General features: G+C 37.8%; 1 protein-coding gene across 3 annotated transcripts in view; it reads left to right on the top strand.

Moving 5' to 3' along the window:
* swt1 (SWT1 RNA endoribonuclease homolog) overlaps window positions 1–20,207 on the top strand; it is a 172,082-nt gene that overhangs the window by 48,445 nt on the left and 103,430 nt on the right. For all 3 annotated transcript variants that reach the window (XM_059984507.1, XM_059984508.1, XM_059984509.1), the window contains 2 exons: window positions 14,205–14,298; window positions 18,728–18,876. In XM_059984507.1, coding sequence (XP_059840490.1) covers window positions 14,205–14,298; window positions 18,728–18,876 — 243 coding nt within the window. The remainder of the gene's footprint in view (window positions 1–14,204; window positions 14,299–18,727; window positions 18,877–20,207) is intronic.

The raw sequence follows: 20,207 nt of genomic DNA, 5'->3' as shown, positions 1-20,207 counted from the left end.
TGAATCTTCATATTTTTCCTGGTATGGGGTCTTGAAGTATCTTATACTTTTCCAGCAATGTTCTCTTCAAACCAAAGAGTTAGTTGAAGACCACTGAAAGCTGCATATTTTCCCTCAAACCTCTGAAAGTACCAACCCCGCTTCTTTCTCCCATTTCTCTTTAATATACAATGTGTTCTCATTTTTGGCATGAGAGAGGGCATTATATAATCGAGAAATTGATTCACTTGGTATTGAGCTGTAAGCTAAATTCAGTATCTTGAAAATTTCTAATTCTGCCGTTGATTAGTCTGTACATCTACAACTCTGGTTAAAGTAGTGTCGTACTTGAAGGTGCCTAAAAAAAATCATTGTGTTCTAGGCCGTGTTTGTCCTACAGGGATTGAAAACTTTGTAATGCACTTTTATGTGTGAATGAGAGGTAGGTTGTAAGACCTTTCTTTCTTCATAGTTCAAATCTTTTAACTCCTCTGCTGGGAAAGAATTTGGTAACATAAGCACACCATCTAAAAAGTTTTACCATGTTGTAAATTCCACATAAATTAATCACCTTCTGTCATACTTTTAATGTGAGATTTATCCAGCTGTTTTTAATCTTTTCCAATTGGGCCATCAATCCTTCATCTGCAATTGAGGCCTGTAGAGGAAAACTGTCGATCAATCCAAATTCTATTTCCTTCCACCTAGCCTTGTATTCCCCATTACACCAATATAACTGAGGGGTTATCTGTGAAGAATAAAAAGTGAGGAAGTGCCATACCTCCTCCTTCCTTTCCTAACTGTAATGTGTTAAATCAGATTCGAGGTTTCTTTCCTTGCCAGATAAAGCGGGAAATCCATTTACCCCATTCCCTAAATTGATTATCGTCTACCTCCACAGGTAAATTCCGGAAAAAGTAAAGTAGCTGAGGGAGAGTATTCATTTTTATGATATTTATCCTTGAATTTAAACTTAAGAAGGGGATAAGATTCCATCTGCTTTTATTTCTGAAACTAATGGCCCATAATTTGCCTGTGACAACATTGTAAGATCTTTTGGGAGGGTTATTCCTAAATGTTTTAATGATTTAGCTTCCCACTTAAGATCATATGTATCCTGCAGTTTTTGGGATGCTGTATAATTTAGGGACATAACCTGCGTTTTCTTTACATTAATTTTATAACCTGATATTTTCCCAAACTCATCCAACAGTGTAAACAATCCTATGAATGATTTTTCTGGTTCACTCAAATAAACTAAGACATCAAACGCGAATAGTGCTACTTTCTGTTCAGTCCCTGCCACCTTGATAACCTTTTACAATTTCGCTCTGTCTTATTAATTGGACAAGAGGTTCAATGTGTAGTGCAAAGAGGAGAGGAGAAATTGGGCATCCCTGTCTAGTTCCTCTCTCTAAAATAAAAGAGTCAGAGAGGTCCCCATTTATCTTAATTTGAACCAAATGTAATTCCTATTGTAATAAATATTGAACGTAGGTGATTGTCATTTGCTAGTGAAATCACTCATTTTATATTAACTTCAATTAGCATTTACTTTTATCTGTTGAATTCTCCAGAAATGTACAGTTATGGTTTGAAATTTACTTCAATAGATCTATTTACAAAAAAAATTGTAATTTAGTATAAGTGGTCATTTTTCAATGAAGATCAGCATTAAAATTAACTTTTATCTAGAAATTTAGGAGGTAATTCTAAAAGCTGAGCATTTGAAAATTGTACGTTAATACTTGTGTTTTATCTGACTTTTTTTTAGTGAATGATTAGCATGTTATTTAAACATCAAGGAATAATGATTCAATCCCAGCATGCATTAAATATATAATATTAATGCTAATTTTATTGAACAAGTGATGGGAGATCATGCCATTTAAAGCTCTTTAGAATAGTAAAGCATGAAGTAATTTTCTCAGAGAGCATGCTTTAGCCTGATTCTAGAATTTGGGGGGGGGTGGGGTTGGGGGTAATTGTTTAAAAATTAAGGTGCTTCTTGCAGACAGATATAAGGTTTTATTTCGCTGAAGGTCTTGGAACTCATTCATAAAGTGGTGGAAGCAGAACCTTTTGAATGTGTCTTAAAAGAAATAGAGGTCATAGCAAATAGTCAGGATTGCAGAGTTGAAGCTACCATCTGATCAACTAAACGTCTTATTAATTGGCAGAGTAGGTTTGAGGGACTGAATGAACACATTCATAACTGCATCAACATCTATTTCTTTAGGAAGGAGATTTGTCCTGTGGCAGAGTAGCTGCTTTTAATTATTATTTAAGTATTCATAGTTTGGATAACAATGTGGAAAATCACTTCTTTGATAAGTGACCTCTGCAATACCTGCTAAGTTCTGGGTAGGACTGAAATCACAAACTTGGAACAGAAAGAATATAGCATCAACCGAGGCACCAAGTTGAAATACTGCAAAGCTGTCCCACAGACAACACCAATAAACAGCAATCTGAAGTAATTGTCAAAAGGGAAGAGTCAAATGCGATTCTTTGTGTGCTAAAATAAAACCTAAGTCTGTAAGACAGTGTTGTGTTAGTCTGCAGTGGGATTGTTTTTGGAAAGTTAAAGGAGTCCAAATCCACAGCCTTTAAAACCTTAAATACTAATCCCAAAGCTAAAGTAGTGACAAATGGTCAAATTTCAACACCATTTCAGTTAACAAGGTTAACTAGGTAAGGTTGTCCATTATCACTGCTTTATTTGTGTTGGCGATAGAACCATTAGTTGAATTAATTAGAATGGACCCAGATATTAAGGGTTTCAGAGTTAACCAGGAAGAATACAAGATTAACTTATTTGCCGATGATGTTCTGCTTTATTTAACAAACCCATTGCACTCGTTGCGTAAATTATCCTCTAGATTAGAAGAATATGGGAAAATATCAGATTACAAAATAAATTGGGATAAAAGTGAAATTTTACCTCTTACTAAAGGAGGTTATAGTCAATGTTGATTAATAACTCAATTTAGATGGCTGACAAATGGTATAAAATATTTAGGTATAAGAGTTGATAATGATATAAAGAACTTGTAGCGGTGTGCTACATGCAGCGCTAAAATTACGACACGGAGTCGGTAACTGCAGTCGAAGGAAAAAACTTTATTCGAAATCCTCAGCCTCACTTTTAAGCCTCCCTCAACCTGCCCCCCGTGGCGCAGAGGCTCCAAAGCTCTGTGCTCGCAAACCCCCGTAGGCTATCTAATTGTGAGCCGGTTCGGATGTGCCAGGAAATGGGTCGCCACAAACTTATATAAATTAAATTACTTACCATTATTGAAAAAAATTCAAGAAGATCTTGATAAATGGATGATATTACCAATAACATTAGTAGGTAGAATAAGTACCATAAAAATGAATATATTCCCTAGACTACAATACTTATTCCAATCACTACCAATACAACTACCCCAGAAGTTTTTTCAAGAGTTCAATAAATATGTGAGGAAGTTTCTTTGGAAAGGTAATATGTCAAGAATATCGTTAGAAAAATTGACATGGAAATTTGATCTAGGAGGGTTACAACTTCCAAATTTTAAGAATTATTATAAAGCATATCAACTTAGATTTATTGCATCTTTTTTTGAGAAAGATGGATTAGAATAGAACTAGATAAAATAGGAGAAAATACATCAGAAGATTTTATATATAAATTGGAATCTAAATGGATACGGGAAAAGAAAGAATCTCCTATATTAAAACATTTGATTGACTTATGGAATAAGATAAATGTTGATGATGAGACAAAGAAATCTTTATTAGCAAAGAGATCTTTAACTTAAAATAGACTTATTCCTTTTACAATGGATAATCAACTTTTATATAATTGGTTTCAAAAAGGGATTAGTTATATAGGAGATTGTTTTGAAGGAGGTATATTAATGTCATTTGATCAATTAAAGAATAAATATAAAGTATCAAACAACACTCTTTTTTGTTACTTCCAATTAAGGGCTTATTTAAGAGAAAAATTAGGTCAAACAATGTTATTGCTGAAATCTAATGAAATAGAAACTTTAATTCAAAAAGGAAAAAGTAAAAAATTTATTTCTTGTATAGCTTGATTCAAAAACAGGCAATTAAACAAGGAGTCCATAAGTCAAGACAAAAATGGGAAAGTGACTTGAATATTAAAATTGAAGAAACAAATTGGTCTTGATGGTATGACAAATACAATAAATGTCCGGTTAAGATTAATGCAATATAATTTTTTACATCAATTATATATTACACCAAAAAAAAAAATAAATCCAAATTTATCTGATCAGTGTTTCCGATGTAACCAAGAAATCGGTACTTTTTTACATGGTCTTGTTCTTTCTTTCTAAATCTTTTTATTAATATTAGTAATATGGACAGAATACAGATGATATATTGATAAAGAAATTACCAACATACACATTCCATTACATATGAAAAAAAAACATACATAATAGTTACAATATAAATGAGTTTACCAAGACATAAGCCATAAGATATATGTATGGACATAGTAAATCTAAATATTTCATAATGTATAATATAAAAAAAACAGAAAAAAGAAAGAAAAAAAAACAAAAAAAAATTTATATAATGCAAAACTAACTAATCTAATCTAATAACTATAACTAATAAGTAATATAAAAGAAAGAAAAACAAACAAAAGAGAAGGAGAAAAAAAAAGTGGGCTGTTTATAATATCTCACAAAAATAAGTATTCATCAATGCCGTCACTTCCGGTCCTCTCAAAATACATAAGCTAAAAGCTAGGAAATCAAATGTACTTGGCACAGGGTCATATTACATCATATGAAAATGTTGAATAAATGGTCTCCATAACTTTTCAAATTTAATAGAAGTCTCAAAAGTACCACTTCTAATTTTTTCTAAATTTAAACATAACATAGTTTGAGAGAACCAATTAAATACAGTGGGAGGATCAATTTCTTTCCAATTCAACAATATAGATCTTCTAGCCATCAGAGTTAGAAATGCAATCATTCGACGGGCTGAAATGGTCTTGTTCTAAAATTCAACTTTTTGGACAAATTTAAGAGTTTTATTGGAACAAATTATTGGAACACAACTTCCACATAATCCAATATTATTTTTTTTAGGCGATATTGAAGGGTTAAAATTGAAACCCAAATTGAATAAATATCAGAAAGAATTCATAAAAATTGCACTGGCAGTAGCCAAAAAGGCCATTGCAGTTACTTGGAAATCGGATTCATACTTAAGTATAGATCTTTGGAAGAATGAAATTTCCAGCTGTATTCCACTTGAAAAAATTACTTATAATTTAAGAGATAAATATGAAACATTTTTGAAAATTTGGCGCCCTTATTTACAAAAGACAGGATTAAATATATAGGTGCTCCGAAGATAAAATAATTGGTTATTTGGGGAAAGAAATAAATATATATACTAAAGTTATTACAAACTCGGTGGAGCATGTGGGGATCTTCCGATATCCAAGCACTCTTTCTTTCTTTTTTTTTCCTTTTTCTTTTTCTTTTTTTCTATAGGGTTGTTAGGGGGGAGGGGTGAAGGGTATATATTTTTGTCTTTCTGTAATCATTTGAAAACTCAATAAAAAATTTTTTTTAAAAAATCTATAATGATGAAAACATATTTGTCAGAGGAAGGTATGGTCATTGTGCAGGTACCAACTAGTGCCTTATGGAAAACAAGTGGCTTATGTTATTTCTGAATCTTGAAGTGTATAAAAGGGGGTTACTGTCCATGGGCAAGATGGAGAATTTTTCTCTTAGGCTACATACAGTCAGTGCTAGTACTAGAAGCTAGAGAAGATGGAAACAAGTAAGTTGAGATGGTGAGAATAATATAGATTGTGAGAGATGCGTGATCCAGGGCTGTGTGCTCAGTTCACTGCTGTTCACTCTGCTGACCCACGACTGTGCTGCAAAACACAGCTCGAACCACATCATCAAGTTCACTGATGACATAACCATGGTGGATCTCATCAGCAAGAATGACGAGTCAGCCTACAGAGAGAAGGTGCAGTGGCTAACGGACTGGTGCAGAGCCAACAACCTGTCTCTGAATGTGAACAAAAAAAGATGGTTGTTGACTTCAGGAGGGCACGGAGCGACCACTCCCCGCTGAACGTCAATGGCTCCTCGGTAGAGATCATTATGAGCACCAAATTTCTTGGTATTCACCTGGCGGAGAATCTCACCTGGTCCGTCAACACCAGCTCCATAGCAAAGAAAGCCCTGCAGCGTCTCTACTTTCTGCGAAGGCTGAGGAACGTCCATCTCCCACCCCGCCCCCCATCCTCATCACATTCTACAGGGGTTGTATTGAGAGCATCCTGAGCAGGAGGATAGAAAGGGATGTTTTGGAAAGCAAATGAAGTTTTTGGGGCTCCAGTAGAGATTTTTTGTATCTTTCTTAGCCTTAAGTGAGATAGCAGAAGACTGGAAGGTAGGTAATGTTGTGCTTATTTAAGAAGTGCTACAAGGACAAGCTAGGCTCAATGCAGAGAGTGGTGGACTCTGCCCAATACATGAAGGACACATCCTTCTGCATTATTAAGAGTGTCTACCTGAGGCACTGTCTCAAGAAAGCAGGACCTTTAATCAAAAATTCTCACCTTCCAGACCATGCATTCTTATCTAAGCTACCATTAGGTAGCAAATACTGAAGCCTGAAATCCCATGCAAGAGCCACATCCCTTCAGCCATTCTGTTCTTGAAACAAACTACACAATCCTAATCTACCAACTCATAAACAAGAGAAAATATGCAGATGCTGGAAATCCAAACAACACACACAAAGTGCTGGAGGAACTTAGCAGACCAGACAGCATCTATAGAAAAAAGTAAGAGTTGATATTTCAAGCCGAAACCCTTGTGCAGGACTGGAGGGATAAAAAAGCTGAGGAGTAGATTTAAAAGGTGGGGGGGGGGGGGGGCGGTGGAGAGAGAGAACCACCAGGTGATAGCTGAAACCTGGAGAGGGAGAGATGAAGTAAAGAGATGGGAAGTTGATTGGTGAAAGAGACGGGGGGGAAGCAATGGCAGGCAAGGAGATAAGGTGAGAGAGGGAAAAAGGGATGGGAAATGGTGAAGGAGAGGGGGTGTGGGGAGCATTACCAGTAGTTAGAAATCAATGTTCATGCCATCATGCTGGAGGTTACCCAAATAGGTTTTCCTCCAACCTAAGTGTGGCTTCATCCCAACAGAGAAAGCCATGGATAGACATATCGGAATGGGAGTGGGAAGTAGAATTAAAATGGGTAGCCACTAGAAAATCTTACTTTTTCTGATGGATGGAGCGTAGGCGCTCGGTCACGTGGTCTCCCAATCTGTGCTGGGTCTCACTATAAACGGGGCCACACTAGGAGCACTGAACACAGTATATGACCCCAACAGACTCACAGGTGAAGGGTTGCCTCACCTGGAAGGACTGTTTAGGTCCTAAACTTTAGGGCCCTAAATGGTAGTGAGGGAGCAGGTCTAAGAGCAGGTGTATTTATTCCTTGTTCAGTTTGCAAGGATAAGTACAGCGTGGGGGGGAGATCAGTGGCGAGGGACGAATGGACAAGGAAGTCGTGTAGGGAGCGATCTCTACGGAAAGCAGAAAGTGGGGGATGGGGAAAGATGTGCTTGATGGTGGGATCCCGTTGGAGATGCCGGAACTTTTGGAGAATTGTGTGCTGGACATGGAGACTGGTAGGGTGGCAGGTGAAGACAAGGGGAATTCTATCCCTGGTAGGGTGGCGGAGGATGAGGTAAGAGCAGGTATGTATAGAATGTAAAATGTGCAGTTGAGGGCAGCATTGATGGTGGAGGAAGGGAAGCCCCTTTCTTTGAAAAAGGAGGACATCTTCATTCTAGAATGAAAAGCCTCATCCTGAGAGCAGATGCAGTGGAGGTGAAGAAATTGAGAGAAGGGGATGGTGTTTGTACAGGTAATGGTGGAAAGAGGTATAGTCCAGGTAGCTGTGAGAGTCCATAGATTTATAATGGAAATCAACAGATAAGCTGTCTCCAATAACTCATGTAGCTCCACTATCTAACCACTTTGCACTTCAATGAGTTTTTAAAATTCTAATTATGTTGCCTCTAGTATTATTTTGTATCACTTATGTTTTTCCTGTACATGTTGTGTCTAATGCTATGTGCTTGTGAAGTTGCAACAAATACATTTTCATTGCAATTGTGCACATGACAATAAAAGGCAATTAGCTGAGCCTGATGCACCTGTGGAAGGCACTTTGGTTGCATTGATGAGTTGAGCTAAAGGGCCTCTTTCTGTGTGATGCAACTCTTTGACTATAAATGCTTAAGTATTGTCCTACAGCAGGACAGAGCCTCCAAATTGGAGTCACACAGTGAATCAGGTGTAAGACTGATTTCAGACCCCATTAAATTTTATGTTTCATGTTAAAAGTGAGCACTGCACAGTATGTCCTATGTTAATAGTGTGTATCTCATTTGGCACAAGGATTATGTTAAATGGGATGGACTCTGTACAATCTGGCAGTTTAAAAGTAATCATCCATGTTGTTATCCATGCACCAGCACAATTTAATCTCTTGCTACAGCTTAGTCTTCATTCATTACTATCAAGTCAGTGGATTCATGTTGGCTCAATGAGGAATACAGAAGTGCATGTTCAGAACAGGCCATCTATAGTTAAAATTAAGTCCTAATCAGATGAAGCTGCTTCAGAGCAAAATATGCTTGCTAAGCAGCAAAGATGAGTGCTAAATGATCTTTCAGACAATAAATCAGCTGAAAACAGGATGATCCTGTCACATTTGGTTGTGACTGTTAGAGGGCAATTAAATATTTAACAAGAGGAGGCTTGTCATGGCCTAGCAATTGAGTGCTAAAGACAAAGCATAATTATTTGCAACCATATTTAACCAAAAGTACTTAGTGGATGATCCATCCTGGGTCCCTCGTCAGAGTCATATGATTTACGAAAGACAATCTTCAGTAAATTAAATTCACTCCTAATGATATGTATAAACTCTTTGAAACTTGTGGTTGAGACATGTACAATAACAGCATTTGAAAGTCATTTGGATAAGTACTTTGATACTTGATGATTTAGGGATATGAACCAAATGTGGGCAAATGGACCTGGTGGGCACCATAGTTGGCATGGACAAGTTGTACCAAAGAGTCTGTTTCTGTGCTCTTTAGCTCTAAACTGAGGAGAGCTGAGCTATGGGATGGGGCAACACTTCCACTTGAAGGCATGATCCTGAACTAGGTGCACCTATAACTCAGCTGTCCAGTACAGCTACGACACTGACATCCACTCAGCAATGTGGAAGAATACCCAGGTATATACTCTACACAAATTACCATCCAATAAATTTACTCTCAGTCAGCAGCAATGTGATGGGAGGCATTTTTGAAAATGAAATCACTGGCGCTTAGCCACCTGCTGAATCCTTCATGACCAAGATCGATACATTGACCTCATGTGGAGGCTTGCATACTTCAAGGACACCATCAGGCGATGCCAACTCAGAGCCACCCATGTTGGAACGTCTGTGGATGAGATGCCAAATGAAGGTCGGTCCAACCCTGGCTCCCGAACTGACAAACTCACATTTTCCCCTCCTAGGCCACACTTCTTCATTTTGTGGTTCGACAGAAACCAATTAAAACATCTTCCATACAAAGCAAAAGCCTGCTGAATGGTGCACAGTGTGGTCTTCTCCAGAGCCACTCAGCTCTTGAGCTCATCATTGCTTTGGCACATACAAGGACCAATGATCTGAATTCCAGAGCTGAGGTCTGAGTGACTACCTTTGGTCTCAAGCAATACTTGAATGATTGTGACATGAAACAGTGTTGGTAAAACTGAAATCAGTAGGCATCTTGGGGAAAAGTACAGGTGATTTGAGTTATACTTTCCATAGTGGTGGCACAGTAACACAGTTAGTAGAATATTGCATCATAGCTCCAGTGACCTTTTTTCATTCCTGACCTTTGGTATTGTCTGCAAGGAGTTTGCATGTTTTACCTTCGACTGTGGCTTTTCTCTGGGTACTCTGATTTCCTCATGTCTCTATGACCTGCATGCTGATAAGTTCACTGATCACTATAAATTGCCTCTCATGTGTAGGTGAGTCTGAGAAACTGGACAAATTGTTAGGAATGAAGGAAAAAATAAAATGGGAGTAGTGTAAATGAATAGTTGTTGTCAGCACAGATTTGATTGGCCAAAGGGCACCTTCCTAGGCCTTAGGAGCCTTTGTAATTCTGTGACAAAGGGAGTAGTTGTCATTGTTGTCCCAGGATATCATTGGAAGAATCTTAAGCCAACCATCTTCAGCTGTTTTATCAGATCTTCTACCCAAAATTGAATCAGAAATGGAGATGTTTGCTGATTGTTCATATTGAATCCCATTATCAACTCCTTAGTAAATTAAGTAGTCCATATCTGCATGCAACTGGACCTAGGCATTGAAGTATCGATGAGCAGCATATAGTTGGCACTTCATGTGGGGTGAGTACGGCCTGAAGCATCAACTGTACTCTTTTCCAGAGATACTGCCTGGCCTGCTCAGTTCCTCCAGCATTTTGTTTGTGTTACAACAAGGGAGTCTAACAGCCTGCCCTTGATATTCCCACTAGGCTTCTCACCATTGACACCTTGGGTATAATCGGAAAAGGAGCTACACAAGTCACATACTACTGTGATTACAAACGCTCGATGACTTGTGGAGAGATACTCACATCAAATATTAAATTCTTCCCACCCTCTAAAAGACACAACTCAGCAATGTCAATAAATTCTCCACTTGACTGGAAGAGTGCAGTTTCACCAAAAATGAAGGAACTCAATATCTTACCATGCAATGTAGTCAGTTTGATTTGTATTCCATACACCTTTTTTGTTCTATTCCTACTCCAAAAGCATCTCCCAAACCTATGATGCCAATCACCTGGATGGATAAGGGTAGCGTATCTGCAGGTTCTTCTCTAGATTGTTCAGCATCCTCATGTGAAAGTATGCAGATCTTCCTTTATTATTGTTGGGCCTAAACGTTGGAACTCCCTTCCCAGCAGCATTGCAGGAGTGCCGTCAGCAGAGGGCAACCTACAGCCATAAAGGAAGGTGGCTGTCAAGGGTTTTTGGAGATGCTGTTGTCATTGATGTCAGTGTCTCAAAAACAAATGTGTAAAGCTTGCTTCCCTTTGATACTAATGTAGTGTATGTTTATTTGGAGGTCATAGCTAGATTCATGAAGAAAACTGAGTTTACATTTCAAGAAATATTTTGACAATGGTAAATAATTATTTGTAGTTAAAACTGAATGGATTTTTTAATGTTCCTGCATCATGGATAGCTGTAACAAGATCTTTAGAAAGTTCTGATGAAGGAACTTGATCCAAAATGTTGCCAGTTCCTTTCCACCCACAGTTGCTGCTTAATTCACTGTAGCAAATTGTTTGTAAATTCTTATCTTGGTTATTATTGTCACATGCAGTGAGGTACAATGAAAAAGATTGTTTTGTACGTCATCCACATAGATTGTTTCATCATATCAGCGTATCGAGGTAGTACAAGGAAAATGTAACAAAATGCAAAATCAGGTGCTACAATTGCAATTCTTGCTGAAGAGTTTCAGCCCAAAACATCAACTCTACTTTTTTCCATAGATGCTTCCTGGCCTGCTGTGTACTACCAGCATTTTGTGTGTGTTACTTAGATTTCCAGCATCTGCTGATTTTCTCTTGTTTGTGATACAGTTGCAAAGTTCAGCACAGGCAAGATAGGAGGGTGAAAGGCTATATTGAAGTGGATTGTGAGGTCAAGAGTCCATCTTTTCTTAATAGATATGGTATTAATCTTACAACAGCACGATAAAAGTTGTCCATGAACCTGGTACACTCTTTCAGACCTTTTGTATGTTTTGCTCTGTGGAAAGAAAGTATGTCCAAGATGGGAGATGTTATACTAAGGCAGAGTCCATAAAGGGTAGGCTGATTTTCATGACTTGCTAAGCAGCATCCAGATAGGATACTTTTAAAAATTAACTACTTGGTATTAGAATTGAAGTGGAAACCTCAGAAAACGGTGTGATACAGTTGTCAAGTAGGATGGATTATTTAATCTGATTAAATTCTTAATGCTTACTCTTATGGATTATTAAAACCTTGTATTTCAAATATTATTTAACTTTGAGGAAGATGTTTTAAAGTTTAAACCAAGTTTTCTTACCAAAGGTTTGAGAACTTGTTTAAACTTGTGAACTCATAGATAAATGTGCCATTGATTAATATTGAATTGATTTGACTTTATTTGTTACATCCTTCACGTACATGAAGAGTAAAAATCTTTACATTACCTCTCCGTCTAAATGTGCAATCATAGTAACTTATAATAAATAAAACAGTCAATGTAACATAGAAATACACTCAAATTAGCGTGAGTTAATCAGTCTGAGGGCCTGGTGGAAGGAAGAAGCTGTACTGGAACCTGTTGGCACTGGCTTTTATGCTCTGGTACCGTGTCCAGATGGTAGCAGCTGGAGTAGATTGTGACTGGGGTGACTCAGGTCCCCAAGGATCCTTTAGGCCCTTTTCTCACACTGATCTTTGTAAATGTCCTGAATCATGGCAATTTCACAATTACAGATGCACTGGGCTGACTGCACCATTCTCTACAGAATCCTGCGATTAAGGGAGGTACAGTTCCCATACCAGGCAGTGATGCAGCCAGTCAGGATGCTCTTAGTTGTGCCCCTGTAGAAAGTTCTTAGGATTTTGGGGCCCATACCAAACTTCCACAAACTTCTGAGGTGAAAGAGGCACTATTGTGCCTTTTTCACCACACAACTGTTATGTACAGACCACATGAGGTCCTTGGTGATGAGAATGCCGAGGAACTTAAAGCTGTTCCCCCTCTCAACCCCAGATCCATTGATGTCAATAGGGGTTAGCCGTCTCCATTCCTCCTGTAATCCACAACCAGCTCCTTTGTTTTTACGACATTGAGGGAGACGTTGTTTTCTTGACACCACTGTGTCAGGGTGATGACTTCTTCCCTGTAGGCCACCTCATTATTGTTTGAGATTAAGCCAATCAATGTAGTGCCACTGGAAAATTTAATTAGCAGATTGAAGCTGTGGGTGGCAGCAGTCATGGGTATACAGTGGAGTAAAGGAGGGGACTTAGTACACAGCCCTGAGGGGCTCCTGTGTTGAGAGTCAGAGGGGTTGAGTTGAGGGAGCCCATTCTTGCCACATGTCAGCGATCTGACAGGAATATACTGTAACCTGTGATTACTATATTTAGAAATTAAATTTTAAGGAAACACTATTTTGTGCTTTAATATTTCTTTGCAAGTTTGATAGGTTGGGTTGAAGTTAACTTTAAAAGATATCTCTGTTTTGGTTGATTTGAACTCTTTTCAACAGTTCAGTCACATGTGATGTCAGCTGCAGGCCATGATACATGCCACTTACCCTTTCTTCCTGTGTGGAAATATTGCTTACGCAAGGAAACCTGGTGTATGAGTAAAAATAGGAATGAGGATAAAAGGAGATACTTGTTCAGAAATAGATATTTTGTCTTGGTGCTAATATTTCTTTTAAGTTACGAAGTTAAACTAGAAGAGTAATATACTCTTCATTTCCTTTTTTTTACAGGATTTTTATTTTATTTAGCGATACAGCTAAATAAACAGCTGAGTAGGTCCTTCTGGCCCTTCGAGCCATGTCACCTCAACAACACCTGACAACCCCAATTAAACCCTAACCTAATCACGGGGCAATTTACAATGACCAGTTAGCTTACCTGCTACGCCTTTTGACTGCGGGAGGAAACAGAAACACCCAGGCAAAACCCACGCATTCCACAGGGACTCCTTGCAGAGGATGCCGGGATTGAACTCCAAACTCTGACACCCCAAAGTATAATAGCATTGCAATAACCGCTAAGCTACTGGGGCACCCTTAATTCTAGAAATAATTTTATTATGATGTTGGTTCCATTACTATGAATGCAAATTGTCTATTTTTGTTTATAAATTAAAGAGTGTTTCTGTTAATATTATAGTAAGTAGAATTGAAAGACAGCGAAAGTAATACAGAGATCATATGGAATTATTCTGGAATGTTTTATTCTACTTCATAACAAGATGTGATTACTTTAAAATTCTCATATAGTTGTGTACTCACTTAGATATGTATGCAACCTCCTACATTGATTTCTTTCATTGAACAGGTGGTTTAAGGGAAGAAAACAATGATGATCGTGTGTTGCAGTGTTGCATGCAATACCAGCAGCTGTATCCTTCTACAGAAATACTTCTTTGCAGGTAAGACAATAGGAATAAATTGATTGTTAGTGTATTTCTAACAAAGGTGGATGTTTATTGATGGTCAAAGATTTTCATGCATCACCTCCTATCCCCTTCCTGAATGAATGTGTATTGTGCTTGCCCTTTTTTTAAAAACGCCATTTGTAGGAGACAGTATTGCCCATAATTGTCAGCTTGGTTAGACACTGAGCATTATATAGCAAACACAACAATGTATTTTGTGCTATTAACATTCAATATCTCAATGCATAATCTAATATTCTGTCAGATAAATGTTGAGACAAACGTGGTTAAAATTGGTTGTGAGATGCATTCCTTTACATGCTGAGTTCAGGAATATAAAAATGGCATATTTGTGCCAGGGCTGTATAAAGTATTCTTTATATCACAGCTGGAGTACTGCATATCGTTCCCAGCATCATTGTAGGAAAGATATGTTAACACCAGAAAAGAGAGAGGAGATTTACAAGGATGTTGCTACAGACTGGGGAATTTTAGCTATTCAAAGTTTATCATGAGATTCTCCAGATGCTGTAAGTTCTGAGCAACATGCACAAAATGCTGGAGAAATTCAGCACAGCAGACAGCATCTATGAAAGGAAACAAACAGTTGACATTTCGGGCCGAGTTCTTTCATTAGGACTGAAAATGAAGGGAGGAGAAATTGGAATAAGAGGCTTGGGGGATGGGGGGAGTACAAGCTGGCAGGTGATAGGTGAAATCAAATGAGGGGGAAGGTGGCTGGGAGCAGGGGAGCTTGATGCAAGAAGCTGGGAGGTTATAAGTGGAATAGGTAGATGACTAGTGAAGGAGGAATATGATAGGAGAGAACAGTAGAATAAAGGGAAAAAGGTAGGGAACTGGAAATCATTCCTCTTCATAAATGCTGATGGACCTGCTGAGGTCTTCCTGCATTTTGTGTGTGTTGCTCAAGATCTGTCCTTCACCTCCATCAGTTTCCCACCTCCTTCCATTTTACTATTCACTGTTATCAGATTCCTATACCTCTGTTTCCTATCACTTCCCAGATCTTCACATCATAACCCCCTCCCCCATCCACCCACGTTTTTCATCAGGTCTCTCCTATCACCTGCCAACTCTTATTCCTCCCCTTTCACCACCTGCTTATTCTGACTTATTTCACCTTACTTTCCAGTCCTGATGAAGGGTCTCAATCCGAAAGAACTATTCGTTCCCCTCCGTGTATTGTGCTTGACCTGCTGAGGTTTGTGTGTGTTGCATAAGAAAAGTTGGCTTAGGCCAAAATCTTTCATTAGGACTGACACCAATATTTTTGACATTAAATTACATCTGAGAGGCTGAGATAAAAATATTTATTAGTGTATAAAAGTCATTAATACAGAAGCAAAAGTGCTGCAAAGGACTAAAACAGTAATTCATTATTTGAATTTATTTATAAGTTTTGGATAGGTTTTGTGTGCTTCTGCATGCTAGAAATAATAGTTTTTGATAGCTTTGATTGTGAGCTAAACCAGCTGCATCACTGCCTGGTTCGGAAATTGCACCATCTCGGATCGCAAGACCCTGCAGTGGATAGTGAGGTCAGCTGAGAAGATCATCGGGATCTCTCTTCCAGCCATCACGGACATTTACACTACACGCTGCATCCGCAAAGGAAACAGCATCATGAAGGACCCCATGTACCCCTCATACAGTCTCTTCTCCCTCCTGCCATCTGGGAAAAGGCTCCGAAGCATTCGGGCTCTCACGACCAGACTATGTAACAGTTTCTTCCTCCAAGCTATCAGACTCCTCAATACCCGAAGCTTCAACTGACACCTTGCCCTACTGTCCTGTTTATTATTTATTGTAAATGCCTGCACTTTTTTGTGCACTTTATGCAGTCCTTTGTAGGTCTGTAGTCTAGTGTAGCTTTCTCTGTGTTGTTTTTTATTATGTAGTTCAGTCTAGATTTTTTGTACTGTATCATGTAACACCATGGTCCTGAAAAATGTTGTCTCATTTTTACTATGTACTGTACCAGCAGTTATGGTCGAAATGACAATAAAAGTGACTTGACTTGACTTGATATGGATTCTTCATTATTCAACTGATTTGCAAGCAGTGCTTATTCTTTCCTCAGTGTAAAAAGCAACACGGAGAGATCACTTTTGCCATAAAATTGTTTTATTGTAAAAGTTAACCAGTAGGTTAAATTAAAATCTTTTATGTGTTGACAACTAAATAGAGTAATCAATCATTCAGTGAATTAACTCTGTCTTTCCAATTAAATGATGAGGGATAATTTTTTTTAATGAGTCGGCTTTGTGAATCATTAAGTGAGTTAGAACTTGTGATTTTCAGCCTGATTTTCCAATTTTGCTTAATTAAAATAAACACTTAAGTGTACTGAAGAAAGTTTATGTTAGCATCCTGTAGACTTCTTGGTTATATGGAGAGTTCAAATGGATATTCTGTGTCCCCATAGATAGTACTTAAAGATTCACTTGGCATCTTAAGCACTATTCTTCCCTCAACATTTGTAAAATTCTTGAACTTGCTTATGATGGTTTAAAAAAATTAGGGCAACGTAACAATCTATCCACTTTATTTTTAAATTTTTTCGGGGGAGGAAAGCACATTAAATTGATCACCTGCCTGTGCTTGCTGCTGTCTGCTCAACAAAGTAGAAACATACCGAGTGCTCTCAGGAAAACTTGAGGTTGGTAGGCAGTTTGATCCCCACGGTTAATCTTATTTGCTGATGGTCTACTATGATGTAATGCAGTTGTAGAAGTTGGAGATGTTGGTGGCATATGTGATGGTTAGAATCTTTCCACGAAAAGCTGGTGGAAACCAAAAGCATTTTACCTTTTGCCATTTTAAAAACAAGTCTTCTATTATCTGTAGCAAAGTGGATGACCTCATATTTCACATAGAATGTCAAAAAACCTGAAGGCTTTCTGATTTCTTTTCAGAATTCACACATTATCAGCCACAGTGAATTCTTGGATTTATTATACTTTGTTGCTTTGTCTAAATAATCCGTATATATTATGAATAGCCAGAGCCCAAGCATCTTACCACCCTGAAAGTGACTTGTTTATCTGCTCTATTTTCTGTCCTTCAATCAATCCATACCAATATATTACTCTAAATATGATGTATTCTGTTTAACAACCTCAAATATTAATTTTGTTCCATTTTAATAAATGGACTCAATAAATGCATTTAAAAATGTGAAGACACTCATTATTTCAATGAAATAATCCAGATAATACCTAGTTCCTCAGCCTTAAAAGCACTAATGAACAAGGTTTCCAGGGAAGAGACCAATACCTACCTACATTTGGAGATACAGTGGCAAACTGTTGATCCTAGCCTGGGCTAAGTAAGATAAAGTGATGCATAAGTATGATGCATCTCATATTTCTGTTTTGTTGCTTCATCCCAAAAGGAATTGCCTCCCTTGAGTGGCCACTTGTTAAATGTGTGAGATTAATAATTTTAGTGTACTAATTGATCTTTTAAAATATTGTAGAAATTCCTAGCCTCATTGTTCACACGTATCCTTTCTATTGGATGATGATTATGAATACATTTGCAGCTGAGTCCAGCCAAGATCAGTTAATATGATATAAGTTGGGAAATATATTTGTGGAATTTTGACATGCATAGTTAAATGTATTACAAACAGAGTTACTTCGGTAATCATTATTTTTAGACCTCTTTCTTGTGTAATATATAACTTTATATTGTTGCTGACTGGTTTTAACATTGAAGATTTTATTACCTCAATATTATTATGCTTTGTGTTCATGATGGAACCATTTGTATTAACATTCAAAGAGCAAACACGAGGGAATCTGCAGATGCTGGAGATTCAAACAACACACACAAAATGCTGGTGGAACACAGCAGGCCAGGCAGCATCTATAAGGAGAAGCACTGTCAACGTTTCGGGCCGAAACCCTTCGCCAGTGCTTCTACTTATAGATGCTGCCTGGCCTGCTGTGTTCCACCAGCATTTTGTGTGTGTTGTTTGTATTAACATTGTTTATTTTAATTCAATTCAAAATAATATTTAATGATACATCTGTATGGAAACAGTGTTGTTAGCTGCAGACCAGTTGGCAGCACTGTCTCCATTGAATCAGATTATGGATATCGTGTATTCTGGAGAAGAGCACTTCATCTAGCCTGGAACTTGGTGTACTGAGAGGATAATGTACAGTTGGAGGTACTTTCTTTGGAATGAGATGTTAGACCACAGCCTCATCTGTTTTTACTGTGGACATAATCTGGCCTTTCCAACGGGTAACAAGTTGACTGCAATGTTTGCAATATTGCCATTGTAACTGCTTTTCAAAAAGCAGTTTGTATCTAAAAGACATTCTGATAGAAATGAAGAAAATTTTACCCAAATTCAAACCTTTTTTCTAATGAGTGAACTTCTCTCCTGCAGTGATGATAAAAACCTTTGCAGTAAAGCTCTTGTAAGCAATGTCAAGGCTGTGAGGAAAGATGATCTTTTGACTGAATTGAGGAGCTTGAAATCTGTCAGAGAGGACACAAACACTCAGGATCTTAGTATCTTCAATCAGCCTCAATCAGGTCAGTCAGTATACGTTTCACTTATCATGTATATTTGTTCTGATAATGCATATTGATTGCAGAAGTTTTTCTTCAAACTGTCTGTGTTGGTTTCTTTCATGAACCCCAACTTGTACAAAATTTCAGCATTTTCATTGTCACTCATTAAGTTGTAGTTGCACATTATTCCAGTTCTTTCTGAATTTCATTGACTTAGTCCATCCTAACAACTCGATTTCAGTGTGTTTGTTTTTATCATATGATGTATGCTTGGCTTCACCTTTTTCTCTTTCACCTGCACTGTTTATCCTTAGCCCATCTCAGTTTGGTTTTCTTTCCACACTCCCCCCCCCCCCCCCCCCACTTGATTAACGCTTTCTGTCGTCATCACATATTTTGATTTCCATTTGGTCATTTTTATTTCTCTAGAAAGAGTAGAGGGCCATATGGTATTGTACAAAAGTCTTAGGCACATATATATAGCTAGGGTGCCTAAGAATTTTGCACTACTGTATTTGTCAAAATGATGTGGAGAGCGAGTTTGAAAAACTGGTGGGAGCAAAGGATGTTGGGAATAGCGAGGGTGGGGTACTGCAGAAGGTGTGTGAGACAGGTGGCAGAGAAGGAATGCCAAAGCAGGGGAGATGGCACAGGTGCAGCCCACACTCAGCCCTGAGACACCTGACATATATAGAGAGAGAGAGAGATCTACAGATATATATCCTAAGACTTTTGCATAGTACTGCAGTGTAAATAGCAGGTGCTGAAAATTCAGTATTTAGGCAAACCACAAAACTTATTGAGTGCATAGCTTTGAAAAACAAGGAAATTAATGTTTAGATCCAGATTCGTGATCAAGAGGAATCCAAGAATGCGGCTCATACCTAATGAAAAATCTTGCTTAAACATTAACCTTTTGTAGACTCTGAGCTGCTATAGATTTAATTTCATTTCCTTAGTAACACTTACATTCTCATGTTCTTGTCATCACCTAATCTAAAAGCATTTTCACGCTGAGTATTCCAAATGCAAATTTGAACATAATGAAATTAAAAGATCTAAAGTATTCTTACCATTGTCAGTTCTATGGAAGTCCTGCGCTCTCCGGATAAAGCTGCAGTAATAACAGTTTACACACATTTATATGTGTGTGTTTGTGTGAATGAATATATATATATATATTTTTTTCTTGCATTAGGTATGAGTCTCTTTCTTCCCCCTATGAAAGGGTTAATGTATGTGGAAAGTTTGATGGCTCTGGAACTGTACTCTATGGAGTTTAGATGAATGAGGGTGTGTCTCATTGAAAAATATTGAAAGGGCTGGATAGAATAAAACCATAATATATAGGA

This window comes from Hypanus sabinus, chromosome 11 (assembly GCF_030144855.1).
Source record: "Hypanus sabinus isolate sHypSab1 chromosome 11, sHypSab1.hap1, whole genome shotgun sequence".
Classification (NCBI taxonomy): Eukaryota; Metazoa; Chordata; class Chondrichthyes; order Myliobatiformes; family Dasyatidae; genus Hypanus; species Hypanus sabinus.
The sequence above is the reverse complement of the archived record's forward strand: the minus strand, read 5'-3'. Positions and strand labels throughout refer to the sequence as shown.